This window comes from Monodelphis domestica, chromosome 3 (assembly GCF_027887165.1).
Source record: "Monodelphis domestica isolate mMonDom1 chromosome 3, mMonDom1.pri, whole genome shotgun sequence".
In the NCBI taxonomy this organism is placed as follows: Eukaryota; Metazoa; Chordata; class Mammalia; order Didelphimorphia; family Didelphidae; genus Monodelphis; species Monodelphis domestica.
Window position 1 is genome coordinate 4,485,325 of NC_077229.1, and position 15,408 is coordinate 4,500,732.

At 44.6% G+C, this 15,408-nt stretch overlaps 1 protein-coding gene across 3 annotated transcripts in view; it reads right to left on the reverse strand.

Moving 5' to 3' along the window:
* Positions 1 to 14,480, reverse strand: part of LOC130453529 (zinc finger protein 420-like) — a 30,469-nt gene extending 15,989 nt beyond the window's left edge. For 2 of the 3 annotated variants that reach the window (XM_056820296.1, XM_056820294.1), the window contains exons 1-3: positions 14,012 to 14,328; positions 12,831 to 12,884; positions 7,258 to 7,356 (exon numbers count right to left, since the gene is read on the reverse strand). In XM_056820296.1, coding sequence (XP_056676274.1) covers positions 7,258 to 7,290 — 33 coding nt within the window. In that variant the 5' untranslated portion in view covers positions 7,291 to 7,356; positions 12,831 to 12,884; positions 14,012 to 14,328. Of the gene's footprint in view, positions 1 to 7,257; positions 7,357 to 12,830; positions 12,885 to 14,011; positions 14,329 to 14,398 lie in introns of those variants that run through there. The other variant, XM_056820295.1, reaches the window with a different exon arrangement.
* Between the last annotated feature and the right edge of the window lie 928 nt (positions 14,481 to 15,408).

A 15,408-nucleotide genomic window follows, 5' to 3' on the forward strand; every position in this document is an offset into this window, starting at 1 on the left:
ACCCTCTATCCTATGACAGACATCACTTACCCCGTCTGCTCTTTGTTCTGTGCTCCCCCAAAGCTATCAGAGAGATATAACCTTCTGCTTAGGGTTTGGAGCATGAACAGAGGCAACCCCTTAACTCCTTTTATTGATAGGCAGTATTCCTCTACTTCTCTTCCTTGGAGAGCTGCCTCAGTTTACCCTTTGGTGAAATTTCACTCCCAACACCTACAAATGGGAGCTTCCCAATGCTGGACAGAACAGTAGATGTTCACTAGTAAAGCAGAGTCTGCAGTGTTGTTAGGAAGAGACCCCAAAGGGAAGAGATCATTAGCTTCTTGAACACCCCAAGAAGCAGAAGTGGAGAAAGAGTGAATAACTGAAGACAACAGTAGCAGCAGAACATCAGAGACAGCAGAAAGAGGCTTCTTTGAAAAACTATAGACAAGGAGAAAGGGAGGAAGGAGGAAACCTGGGAGGGCTAAAGGTAAAGCTGAAGACAGAGGGGATCATGGGAAGAATCTTGTCCACCCATCCACTCCAGGAGGATGCTTCTTGTGTTGGACTGCAGAACCACAGGGGAGAAGAGGAGGTAGATACAGAGAAGACAGGGATACATGAGGGTATCTCAAGGACCAGAAACTGTCATTTCCATTCCCTCTACACTCAGCACCTGTTCAGCCCTTCCGGGGATTCCCCAAGAGGCAAAAGACAGTCCTTGCCCTCCTCGAGCTCACAGTCCAATGGGGAGAGACAATATAGAGACACATGAACACAAAGAAAGCTCTGTCTAGCAGAAATAGGAAAGAACGCAAAGATTGAAGGCACTCTGACTAAGAGGGACGAGGGAAGGTTTCCTGTAGAAAGGCTGTCTGGGCATGGTGGAATCAACAAGAAGGCATGATCTATGGTGAGAGGACCCAGTTTAACCACAGAGCTTTTGAGCTCAGGGACCTGCTGTATTTGTCCGGTTGCTGCAGCTACAGAAACCATATCCACGATGTCGGTATCCCTGGACATGTCTTTAGGACAGATTCTGAAGCACCAGGATCTAGGAGAGCCTTCTAGTTCTTCTTTCCCACTGTAATCCCTACATATGGTTCTAGGCTGTGTGTAGCAGAGTTTATTGCCACTGAATTACTACTCATGTCTTTGCTACCCTCACCCAGATGCATTTTTGGATCAGTTCATTCTTTTAGGTTTAATTCATCTCCTAGGAAGGCTACCTGTGAGGTAGTATTCTCTACTGCAATGGAACACGAACCGAAATCATAGCTGTTCCTCTGGCCAGATTCCCCCCTGCCACTTACCACGTCACACGGAATCCGCGGGTGTTGCTACGACCTCCATTCCATCCCCATATTCAAATTTAACCGTTATGTCACCTCCGTTACTTTGAATGGGATGATTGTGTTCAAGCGTAATTTCAGCTTCATTTTCACTTAATTTTGTCTTATCTAAATCACGCATTTCTGGATGGAAGGTTTCAGCTTCTGGATTCAAACTAGATGTTTTTTCTAAGGGTACCTTTGCCATAAAGCTTTTTACGGCATTAACTAAGTTTGGTGAGGGGTCATCTGTGATTGGTTTTAAAGCTTTGTCGTCTTTAGCAACAGTAACCTTTAGGGAATTGAGATTATGAGCCTCTGTATCTGTCACTAACTCCTGCTTGAGGTTCTTGTGATTGTCCTTTTCTTTTGCACAAGTCAATCCCATTATCAAATCTACACTGGAAAAAGTTCCTTAAAAATGATTTGGTTTCATCGACACTCTTCCTGTTTGGTGACTATGTAGCTTTTCTGTAAGTCTCTCATCTCATTTGCAATTTGTGATGTGATTTCTTTTATTTCTATTTCGCTCTCTCTCACTTCTTTCTGCCTTCTATTTCGGTCTCTCTCACTTGTTTCTGCCTTTCTCTTGCTTTATTGCAATAGCTTTCACTCACAGATTCACTTTCTTGCACTGAATTTTCACTATTTCCCAACTTTTTTCTATTATTTTAAATTGCAGCCTGAAATAGGAGATGTAAACTGAGGAAACTGTTTCTTTTGCAATGACTATGCTCTGGCTGGCTATGACTGGAGAACTGCTACAGGGGATCCTGAAACTGCTTGGCTGTAATAGAGGTAGGAATGAGAGCTACTGAGCACTGCTAGTACAGGGATGCTGCCACACAGGGGAACTGCTCTGGGGTTTTCCTATTGATCCCTACTGGTGGCTGATGGATCAATGTATCCTCTTCCTGCCTTTCACTCCCTCCCTTCTCCAACCCTCTCCTTCCTGCCCGCCTCACCTCCCAGTCCTTCTTGAAGCCTTTTTCTTCTTCCCTCCCCTTTTAACAAACTATAAAGATACTCTTTTCTTTTCCTTTTTCTAGTCAAGGGGTTTATTGAGATAACAGGATAGGAAACTGAGGTAAAAGGAATGAGGATTTCCATAATCTCAAATGAGGAAGAATTTGAGAGTTTGGGAGACTTCCGGTCAAGATGGAGGCTTAGAGAAAGCTAAAGGTCAGAGCTCCGGAAAACCCTTCCCGACCAATCTCAAACTATAAGCTCCTAAGGTGCCGAAATTCAAGAAGATCAACAGCATAGACCCTGGGAACCCTCCTCCTGGATCTGGACCCGGATCAAAAGGTACGGCCCCCCTCAAAAGCCAGAATCTGAGATCACTTGGACCTAAGGGGTAGGAGCGCAGAGTCCAAGGCTCCGGGGAAGCCGCAGCCCCGCCCCGCTCAGAGAACAGGGTCATCGGAAACAACAACCCTCAGGGCCTAACCATATTAGTGGGAGACTTGAACCAACCACTATCAAATTTAGATAAATCAAACCAAAAAATAAACAAGAAAGAGGTAAAAGAGGTGAATGAAATCTTAGAAAAATTAGAGTTAATAGACATATGGAGAAAAATAAATAGGGACAAAAAAGAATACACCTTTTCAGCACCACATGGCACATTCACAAAAATAGATCATACACTAGGTCATAGAAACATGGCACTCAAATGCAGAAAAGCAGAAATAATAACTGCAGCCTTTTCAGATCACAAGGCAATAAAAATATTGATCAGTAAGAGTACATGGAGAACCAAATAAAAAATTAATTGGAAATTAAATAATATGATACTCCAGAATCGGTTAGACAAGAAATCATAGAAACAATTAATAATTTCGTTGAGGAAAATGACAACGGCGAGACATCCATTCAAACCTTATGGGATGCAGCCAAGGCAGAACTTAGAGGAAAATTCATATCCCTGAGTGCATATATTAACAAATCAGGGAGGACAGAGACCAAGGAATTGGAAATGCAAATCAAAAAACTTGAGAACAAACAAATTAAAAACCCCCCGAAGAAAACAAAACTAGAGATCCTAAAAATTAAGGGAGAAATTAATAAAATCGATAAAGATAGAACTATTGAGCTAATAAACAAGACTAGAAGCTGGTACTTTGAAAAAACAGACAAAATAGACAAAGTACTGGTCAATCTACCTAAAAAAAAGGAAAGAAGAAAGGCAAATTAACACCATCAAGGATGAAAAGGGGGACAGCACCTCCTATGAAGAGGAAATTAAGGCAATCATTAAAAACTACTTTGCCCAACTATATGGCAATAAATATACCAACCTAGGTGATATGGATGAATATTTACAAAAATATAAAATGCCTAGACTAACAAAAGAAGAAATAGATTTCTTATATAATCCCATATGAGAAAAAGAAATCCAACAGGCCATCAAAGAACTTCCTAAGAAAAAATCCCCAGGGCCTGATGGATTCACCAGTGAATTCTATCAAACATTCAAAGAACAGCTAACTCCAATACTATACAAACTATTTGACATAATAAGCAAAGAGGGAGTTCTACCAAATTCCTCTTATGACACAAACATGGTACTAATTCCAAAGCCAGGCAGGCCAAAAACAAAGAAAGAAAACTATACACCAATCTCCCTAATGAATATAGATGCAAAAATCTTAAATAGGATACTAGCAAAATGACTCCAGCAAGTGATCAGAAGAATCATTCACCATGATCAAGTAGGATTCATACCAGGGATGCAGGGCTGGTTCAATATTAGGAAAACCATCCACATAATTGACCACATCAACAAGCAAACCAACAAAAATCACATGATTATTTCAATAAATGCAGAAAAAGCCTTTGATAAAACACAACATCCATTCCTATTAAAAACACTGAAAAGCATAGGAATAGAAGGGCCATTCCTAAAAATAATAAACAGTATATATCTAAAACCATCAGCTAATATCATCTGCAATGGGGATAAACTAGATGCATTCCCAATAAGATCAGGAGTGAAACAAGGATGCCCATTATCACCTCTATTATGTAACATTGTACTAGAAACACTAGCAGTAGCAATTAGAGAAGAAAAAGAAATTGAAGGCATTAAAATAGGCAAGGAGGAGACCAAATTATCGCTCTTTGCAGATGACATGATGGTCTACTTAAAGAATCCTAGAGATTCAACCAAAAAGCTAATCGAAATAATCAACAACTTTAGCAAAGTTGCAGGATACAAAATAAACCCACATAAGTCATCAGCATTTCTATATATTTCCAACACAGCTTAGCAGCAAGAACTAGAAAGAGAAATCCCATTCAAAATCACCTTAGACAAAATAAAATACCTAGGAATCTATCTCCCGAGACAAACACAGGAACTATATGAACACAACTACAAAACACTTTCCACACAACTAAAACTAGACTTGAACAATTGGAAAAGCATTAACTGCTCATGGGTAGGATGAGCCAATAAGAAAAATGACCATCCTACCCAAACTCATCTATCTATTTAGTGCCATACTCATGGAACTTCCAAATTTTTTTTTTACTGATTTAGAATAAACCATAACAAAGTTCATTTGGAAGAACAAAAGATCAAGGATATCCAGGGAAATAATGAAAAAAAAATATAAAGGAAGGGGGCCTTGAAGTCCAGTCCCAGATCTCAAACTATATTATAAAGCAGCAATCACCAAAACAATCTGGTACTGGCTAAGAGACAGAAAGGAGGATCAGTGGAATAGACTCGGGATAAGTGACCTCAGCAAGACAGTATATGAAAACCCCAAAGATCCCAGCTTTTGGGACAAAAATCCACTATTCCATAAAAACTGCTGGGAAAATTGGAGGACAGTGTGGGAAAGATTAGGTTTAAATCAACACCTCACACCCTACACCAAGATAAATTCAAAATGGGTGAATGACTTGAACATAAAGAAGGAAACTATAAGAAAATTAGGCGAACACAGAATAGTACACATGTCAGACCTTTGGGAAGGGAAAGACTTCAAAACCAAGCAAGACTTAGAAAGAGTTACAAAATGCAAAATAAATAATCTGGAATACATCAAATTAAAAAGTTTTTGTACAAACAAAGCCAATGTAACTAAAATCAGAAGGGAAGAAACAAATTGGGAAACAATCTTCATAAAAACCTCTTACAAAGGTTTCATTACTCAAATTTACAAAGACTTAAATCAATTGAACAAAAAACAAGCCATGCTCCAATTGATAAATGGGCAAGGGACATGAACAGGCAGTTCTCAGCCAAAGAAATCAAAACTATTAATAAACACATGAAAGAGTGCTCTACATCTCTTATAATCAGAGAGATGCAAATCAAAACAACTCTGAGGTATCACCTCAAACCTAGCAGATTGGCTAACATGACAGCTATGGAAAGTAATGAATGCTGGAGGGGATGTGGCAAAGTGGGGACACTAATTCATTGCTGGTGGAGTGCTGAATTCATCCAACCATTAGGGCAATTTGGTACTATGCCCAAAGGGTGATAAAAGACTGTCTGCCCTTTGATCCAGCTATAGCATTGCTGGGTTTGTACCCCAAAGAGATAAAAAGGAAAAAGACTTGGACAAGAATATTCATAGCTGCACACTTTGTGGTGGCCAAAAATTGGAAAACGAGGGGATGCCCATCAATTGGGGAACGGCTGAACAAATTGTGGTATATGTTGGTGATGGAATACTATTGTGCTAAAAGGAATAATAAAGTAGAAGAATTCCATGGAGACTGGAACAACCTCCAGGAAGTGATGCAGAGCGAAAGGAGCAGAAACAGGAAATCATTATACACAGAGACTGATACTCTGTGGTACAATCGAAGGTAATGGACTTCTCCATTAGTGTCAATGCAGTGTCCCTGAACAATCTGCAGGGAGCTAAAAAATACTATCCACAAGCAGAGGATAAACTGTGGGAGTAAAAACACCGAGGAAAAGCAACTGCCTGACTACAGGGGTGGAGGTGATAGGACTGAGGAGAGACTCTAAATGAACACTCTAAATGCAAATACCAACAACATGGAAATGGGTTAGAAACAGGAACACATGTGATAACCAGTGGAATCGTGCGTCAGCTATGGGTGAGGGAAAGGGGGTGGGGGTGGGGGGAAGGAAAAGAAAATGTTCTTTGTTTCCAGTGAATAATGTTTGGAAAAGACCAAATAAAATAATGTTTAAAAAAAAGAATAAATGGGAAAGACCTTTTGATCTGAATTCAGAGTCCATCAGTTCTTTCTCAGAAGCAGATGGTTTTCCTCATCAAAAGTCCCTTGGGATTGTTTTACAATACTGAATTGCTGAGAACAGCTAAACTATTCACAGCTTCTGATGGGTAATTGGAAATCTGTTACCCTAAAAACTACATTTTCGGGGAGCCCACTGTGAAGATTGGATTTAGCTATCTCCTGATTGCAACAATGAAGATACTTAGCTCTTCCTTTATTGTGAAGATTCAATTATAAGCCCCTGATTGTAACAATGAAGGTACTTAGCTCTTCCTTTATTGGGAAGATTCAATTATAATCCACAATCTATTTTTAGATTTTAATCACCAAATGTGGTAACAAAGTATTTGAATTCATCTACCCATTTTAACTACAAAAAGGTGTTAACTAACTACAAAAGTTGAACTCACCAAAAACTCATCCTTTGAGATGGTCACCATTGGTGAGTGAAAGGCTGATTTAGTTGTGCCCAGGGAGAAGTTTGACATGGGAGGCAGCACCTGGGGAGACACTTGGGCTCTGAGTTCCCCAGGGGCCAAGGAATTACTCCCAAAGCAGAGAAGAGCAGAGAAGGGTTGTTACTCCTGCCTGGGATGTGGGGACAGAAATGGCCGAGGAAGCGGGGAGCAGCTTCCCCATCCATCTTGTCTCAGAGGCAGGGAAGGGCCTCCCTGGCTGAGGCGGCTCCCACCTGGCATTAGAATGCACTCACCTGGACTGGGAGTCTGTCCCTCTCCAAGGCCATTTCTGGGATTTCAGACTCCCTGTAGAGGCAGCAACGTAGCCCCAGTGAGTCCCTCTGGTGAAGTCCCTTAGGTGAACACAGAATAGTATACATGTCAAACCTTTGGGAAGGGATAGATTTTAAAACAAAGGAAGACTTAGAAAGAGTCACAAAATGCAAAATAATTTGGAATACATCAAATTAAAAAGGTTTTGTACAAACAAAGCCAATGTAACTAAAATCAGAAGGAAAGCAACAAATTGGGAAGCAATCTTCATAAAAACCTCTGACAAAGGTTTCATTACTCAAATTTACAAAGAGCTAAATCAATTGTACAAAAAAATCAAGCCATTCTCCAACTGACAAATGGGCAAGGGACATGAACAGGCAGTTCTCAGCCAAAGAAATCAAAACTATTAATAAGCACATGAAAAAGTGCTCTACATCTCTTATAATCAGAGAGATGCAAATCAAAACAACTCTGAGGTATCACCTCACACCTAGCAGATTGGGTAACATGACAGCTATGGAAAGTAATGAATGCTGGAGGGGAGGCGGCAAAGTGGGGACACTAATTCATTGCTGGTGGAGTTGTGAATTGATCCAACCATTCTGGAGGGCAATTTGGAACTATGCCCAAAGGGCGCTAAAAGACTGTCTGCCCTTTGATCCAGCCATAGCACTGCTGGGTTTGTACCCCAAAGACATAATAAGGAAAAAGACAAGAATATTCATAATTGCACTCTTTGTGGTAGCCACAAATTGGAAAATGAGGGAATGCCCTTCAATTGGGGAATGGCTGCACAAATGGTGGTATATGTTGGTGATGGAATAGTATTGTGCTCAAAGTAATAATAAAGTGGAGGAATTCCATGGAGTCTGGAACAACCTCCAGGAAGTGATGCAGAGCAAAAGGAGCAGAACCAGGAAAACATTATACACAGACTGATACACTGTGGCACAATTGAAGGTAATGGACTTCTCCATTAGGGACAATGCAATGTCCCTGAACAATCTGCAGGGATCTAAAAAACACCATCCACAGCAGAGGATAAACTGTGGGAGTAAAAACACCGAGGAAAAGCAACTGCTTGACTACAGGGGTGGAGGGGATATGACTGAGGAAAGACTCAAAATGAATACTCGAATGCAAATACCAACAACACGGAAATGGGTTCAAGTCAAGAACACATGTGATACCCAGTGGAATCATGCGTCAGGTATGGGAGAGGTGGTGGAAGTGCAGAGGGGGGGGAGAAAGAAAATGATCTTTGTTTCTAGTGAATAATGTTTGGAAATGACCAAATAAAATAATGTTTATTAAAAAAATGCTGAACCCTAAAAATAAACAAATAAATAATGATCATAATAATACAGCAACTTCCTATAGCCTTGGCTGTATATAGATTTTGATATTTTGATTCGGATTTTGAATTTTTTTTCTCCCAAAAGTTTAACTTTCTTCCATTTTTTCTTCATGTTTTTGGTTTCTTTTCCCTCTTTTTTTGATAACCGAGTCATATACCCCCATAACTCGACCTTGACCCACTTCAGGGGGGGAATTGGACTTTAATGAAAATCAACGATTACAAAATTTTTGTGGGAGAAAGATCTTCAAGGAAAGAAGCTTGCTAACTCCTAAATCCAGAGAATGAACTGTTTGCAGAAAGATGCCTGAGAACCTACACTACATCAAGAAGATTCAGAATGAACTTTGGGTGTGGTTGAACATTTAACTTGAATGTATGCTCTTAAGCCAAAAGGGGATTGCCCCCAATTGGCTTTTGTCAATGCGCCAAGCAAACATTGGTTTTGCTGTCTCTCTCTTATATTCCCCTCTCATCTCTAACTATTGTAGTTTCCTCTTAGAAGGGAAAATGTTGTATGCACCTGCAGTTAGAAGAATTTAAACGTGCAGGATGGTATTTAGTGATCAGTTGGGGAGACTAGTCCCCCAATCATCATCAGGGGGATTGAGACTTTTAGATTTTCTCCATTTTGCTTAGTCTTAGAATTCTAGCCACCAGGTATGTCTACACCCATACTTGAGGATTAAGTGTTGAGGAGGATGGCCTATGACTGACATGTTCTAGCAAGTGACAAATAAGAAACAACTGACAGACCCACTGGGCTGTCCTGAGTCAAGCTTAAGCTACCCTTGGTACATGTGGGATGCAGGAAGTGATGTAAAGGACAGACGGTCTATATATTTCATGTCACTTCCTCAAGCCGAGTTCTCGCTATTGCTTGGGAACTGCTGGTGGGGGGTTTTTGTGTGTGGCTTGCCAGTGAGATGACTGGGAACAGCTCTTTAGTGTGTACTAGGTGAGGCATCTTCCCTGATTGACTTTGGTGAGATTCCTGATTCCTCCTTTCCTTGACCTCCAATTCTAGTCTGGCTTGCCAGAGCAGTCCTATTCCCTTTCCTCTCTCTCTTCTTCTTAATTTCGTCCTTCTATTGTAATTGAAGCACCATCAAAATCTCAAACTGACTAGAGTCTTTTATTGGGATTGAATTTTAATTCCTGGCGACCACTAGTATCATATATTCAGTCAACAACCCTAAATTTACCCGTAACAAGGCAGAGCCCAAACCCGCCCTGGCAGGGAAGGGGCCTGAGGGCTCTGCCAGAAGGGGAGCAGGGAAGCCAGGGGAGGGGGAGCCATGGAGGGGTTGGGAAGGCACAGGGTCCAACAGCGCTCCTGGCAGGGAGGGCAGGGACCCTAGAGAGACTCAAGTGTTCGCCAGGGCACCTGAGCCTGGGGAACGTAAAAATAAATTAGAGAGTTATAAAAAATATTTATATTTTTAGATGGAAAAACTTTTCCAAAATAGGCTCAAAACGTTTCAAAACTGTTTGGACACTTTCGGATACTTTTCATAGAGGTAATCAAAAGTATCCTAAGTGATGAAGTGAAGTTCAAAGATGAACTTCCCTTCAGGGCCACGTGCAAGGATGCTAAAGACACTCTTATTATAAACATAAAATGTTTATTGAAATATATAAGGATAAATGAAGGATGTCTAATTCTAAGGGATTCTAAATCCACCCAAATAAACTCCCAGATTCCACAAGGAACCTCTTCTGCTGAGTTTTGCAGATTACGCTACTCATCCCTGATCTGACTAATCCAAATTTATGCTAGCTATATAAAAACTACCACTATTATCCTCATAAATCTTAACTTCTCTTCAAATTATTAAGTCTCAGAGACTTCCAGGTAAGCATGGCGGCAGTCTAGATGCGGGGCACTTCCTCTCCCCAGCACCCACTGACACAGACTAGCTCAAAAGAACATTACAACCATTTTCAAGAGAACGGAGGGACCCTACAGTAGGAGGGAGCATTGAGGGCACGTGGGATTTGGGCATTTCCACCCTAAAGAGGGTGATAAAGCTCCCACCCAAAGGTGAGCCGATCCAACCCCCACCCCACCTACGGAGCCAGCCTCAGAGCCAGCAAGCACCAAGGAAGCCGTGCAGCAGCATCAGATCTCAAACTATACTATAAAGCAGTGGTCAAAAAGAATATGGTCCTGGCTAAGAGAAAGAAAGGAGGATCAGTGGAACAGACGGGGGGGGGGGGGGGGGGGGGGATGACCTCAGCAAAACAGTTTATGACAAGCCCAAAAAAAACCAGTTTTGGGGACAAAAATCCACTATTTGATAAAAACTGCAGGTAAAATTGGAAGACAGTGTGGGACAGATTGGGTTTGGATCAACAGCTCACACCCTACACCAAGATAAACTGAGAATGGGTGAATGATTTGAACATGAAGAAGGAAAGTATAAGTAAATTATGTGAACACAGAATAGTATACATGTCAGAGCCTTTGACAAGGGAATGATTTGACAACCAAGTAAGACACAGAAAGAGTCACAAACTGTAAAATCAATAATTTGACTAAATCAAATTAAAAAGGTTTTGTACAAACAAACCCAATGAAACCAAAATTAGAAGGGAAATAAACTGGGAAACAATCTTCATTATAAAAACATCCGACAAAGGTCTAATTACTTAAAATTATAAAGAGCTAAAGCAGTTGTACAAAAATCAAGCCATTCTCCAATTGATAAATGGGCAAGGAACATGAATAGGCAGTTCTCAGCCAAAGAAATCAAAATTATTAATAAGCTAGTGAAAGGGGGCGGGCAGATGGGTACATCAGCGGATTGAGAGACAGCCCTAGAGATGGGAGGTCCTAGGTTCAAATCGGGCCTCAGCCACTTCCTAGCTGTGTGACCCTGGGCAAGTCACTTGACCCCCATTGCCTAGCCCTTACCACTCTTCTGTCTTGGAGCCAATACACAGTATTGACTCCAAGCCGGAAGTTCAGGGTTTTAAAAAAAAAAGCACATGAAAAAGTGTTCTAAATCCCTGATAATCAGAGAGATACAAATCAAAACGACTCTGAGGTATCACCTCACACCTAGCAGATTGGCTAACATGACAGCAAAGTAATAAATGCTGGAGGTAATGCAGCAAAGTAGGGACACTAATTCATTGCTGGTGCAGTTGTGAATTGATCCAACCATTCTGGAGGGCAATTTGAAACTATGCCCAAAGGGCAATAAAAGACTTGATCCAGCCATAGGACTTCTGGGTTTGTACCCCAAAGACATAATAAGAAAAAAGACTTGTACAAGAATATTCATAGCTGCTCTCTTTGTAGTGGCCAAAAATTGGAAAATGAGGGGATGCCCTTCAATTGGGGAATGGCTGAACAAATTGTGGTATATGTTGGTGATGGAATACTGTTGTGCTAAAAGGAATAATAAAGTGGAGGAATTCCATGGAGACTGGAACAACCTCCAGGAAGTGATGCAGAGCGAGAGGAGCAGAACCAGGAGAACATTGTACACAGAGACTGAAACATTGTGGTACAATCAAATGTAATTGACTTCTCCATTATTGGGAATGCAGTTTTCCTGAACATCTTGGAGGTATCTATAAGAAAGAACACTATCCACATTCAGAGGAAAAACTGGGAGTAAAAACACAAAAGAAAAACAACTGATTACATGGGTTGAGGGGATAGGGTCGGGGATGTAGGCTCTGAAGGAACATCCTAGTGCAAACACCAACAACATGGAAAAGGAGTGTGATCAAGGACACGTGTAATACCCTGTGCAATTGTGTGTCGGCTATGGGAGGGGAGGGAGGGATAGAAAATGATTCTTGTAACCAAGGAATAATGTTCAAAATTGACCAAATAAAAGAAATTTAAAAAAAAAGAAGAAAACCAATTATTGAGTCTCAACAAGAATCAAGAGTCTGTTAACAGGCTCAGAGTCCAAACCAAACCAAAGACCAGGTTTTTCTTTGGTCTTCTCAGAGTTAACAATTCATAAAACCACAATAGATAGTCAATAGTGTGTCCCAGGTTGGGAAAGGAAAACCCTGAGCTCCTTCAGCTCTTTCCCTCAGACAGAGAAGCAAAGATGTTCCTCCTCCAGCCCTGACAGTCTCAGGGTGTGTCTCTGCCAACTGCCAGACAGAGTAATTGACACAGAAAACCGGTTTGTAAGTGTCACGGCTGAAATTAACCCGCTCTCTCACCTGCTTCAAACTCCGGCTCCTTTTCCAGCAGCCACTTTACTTCTTGTCTCTAAACTAATGAAACAAAACTTATTTTCTAGCATCCTCATTACAGGAAGCAGGATGAAGGCTTGATGGGGTCTCCCTGGAGGCTGGGGGGGGGGGGTGCTCCTGGGACCCTCTGGCACAGCTGAGGCTGGGAATCCCTAAAGGGAACTGGAGCCCAAGGCCTGATGGGGACCAGCCCAAGGGCCAGGGGGCCAAAGAAGGGGCCAGGAAAGGGCTTTGGCTCAGGGAGGGTCCCAGGCAGGAAGGCAGAGCTCAGGGATCCTCAGAGGGCTGGGTCTGAGGGCAGCCCAGAGGAAGCTCTAAGCAGGAGCTGGGGGGCAGGACACCTGGGTCAGGGATCCCTGGGCCCCTGCAATGGCCCCTCTCTCCCTCTAGAATGCACCCCAGGGTTGGGATTCTCCCTGGGAAACCCCCAACTAGCCTGGATAGGAGAGTCTCCCTCCCCTTCCCCCTCCATCGCCTCTTTCCCTCCCCCCAGACTGCCTAGACAGAGCCTGAGGGAGGTGAGGGCAGTAGAAAGCTCCCGGGGGAGAGCAGGGCCCCATCGGGGGTACTGGAGAATGGGAGGCCCACAAGGAGGGGCCTTCTGGGGGAGGGGGTTGAACCATCTCAGGAGAATCAGTGTGGTTGGGGGAAGGAGGGGAAGAGACATTTGGGAGGGGCAGGGGCAGGGGGAGGGGGAGGGGAACCAGGACCAGAGCCTAGAGGAGACCACGAGGCCAAGGTGGGTCAAAGCTGACAAGAAACTGGCCCAAAGCCAAAGCCCTGCTCTCAGGGGAGAGGGAGGGGCTGCAGTTGGACCGCCGGAGCTCTCCTATGCCAGAAGTACTTAAGGAGCTGCTGGAAGCCCCTTGGAATGGGGGAAGGGCATGGGGGTCCCTCCCAGTGCTATCGGGTGCCCAGCCAGTCTCCAGGGAGAGATTCTCCAGCCAGGAAGCCCTTCCGGGGGGCCAGGCCAGCCTGGGGGTCCAAATCCAAAAGGGGGAGCCGCCAAGAGCACGGGAAGGGTCTGAGGCCAGACTGGAACCCAGGCCCTCCCCATGCACGCCTCCTGGGCTCCCCAGCGGCCCAGATGGGGCTCCCTTTGCCAGAGGGCAATCCTGGGGGGTGGGGAGAAGGGACCACCTACTTACCCGGCCCCCCTTCAGACAGGGAGTTTCAGCAGCAAAGAAGAGCCCGAAGAGGAAGCCGGAGGTCACAGCCGAACCCTGTCAGACACCAGAGCAGCCCCGGGATACATCGTACCCCGCAGAAAATTCGCCCACCGACTTGCGGGCCTCCCGTCCTTTCCAGCGCCAGCCAGCCTCGCCCAGCAGCAGAGTCCTAGGACGAGGGGGGGAGGGGCGGGGTTCCAGGAGGCCCAGGCGGGCAGTGTCTGCCCCAGAGGGACTCGTCTAAAGGAGGATTCGAACTCAGTCCGGTTCTCTGCCGCCAGCCCTCCCCCAGGCTATCCTCCTCTGACCCCTCCCCACGCGGGCCCCCCCCTTTCCCGCAGACCCCCGGCACCATGTCGTAATTACCGAGGCTGGAGGCGCGGGACTGAGGGAGTTCCACAGCCGAGTATGGAGCCGCGGCGGGAAAAGGTTTTGAAGTAGGGAAGGGCGGGGCTCTGGGTACCATCGTCACTTCCGGGTTCCGGGAGGCCTAAGCTCCGCCTCTTCCAGGGCTAGATAGCGCGCCCAGTTGGCCCTCCCCCTCTGCACTCCTCCCCCATTCTGAGCCCTCCCCATCCCCGTTCCCTGGTCCTCCCCATCATTCCTCGCGTCGGCTGGGATCCTGACGCGCCCCTCCTCCGTGGGTCGTTGAGGTGCCGGAGCCTGTGCTCTCCCACACAGTGTAGGCCGCTGCGGTCTCCTGGCTTTCCCCGGGCCTCCGGTGTCCCCAGTTCCCAGCTCTTCTCTCTCCTAACACAGCTCGGGGCCCTGCGCTTTCCTTGTGGTCTCTGCATTCCCGCTTTGTGCCAGGCAGAAGGGGGGCCCGAGGGCACCGCGTGGGTCATTCTGGGTAGCAGATCGATCTCCAGGGGGGCTCTCCTGCTCCGATGGAGACTTTCTCTGGCGCTGCTTCCCAAAGTCAGTCAGGAAGATGCAGGAAGGAGGCCCGAGTGGGATTCTTGGTCCGGTCCAGCCAGATGCGGGCCTTTTCCGATGTCGGGTTCCCTTTCTCCACAGCCTGTCAAGGAAGCTCCCTTCTGCCCAGTGAGGCTTCCTGGCGCCTCTCCCCGGCCATCACGTGGCTTCCTTTGTTAACTGGAAAACCCCAGAACTACTAAATAGTCAAAATCCCTCCTCAATGAAGGGCAAAAGGGGTTCAGCTGGGAGGCCTCGACCCAGAGCTGCTCCCACAGCCGACTGCACAGTCCAGGGCTGAACTATGGCCGCTCTGGTCAGAGACCCCTGCGAGGGTCAAACATGACCACTAGGAGATGCCACCTAAGGTGGGAGCTTCAATGCTCTCTAGGTGACCCGGGTTTAGGGTGGGAGGGACAGTAGAGGGACTTTCCAAGGTAAGACAGGAAAAGGAGGACTTC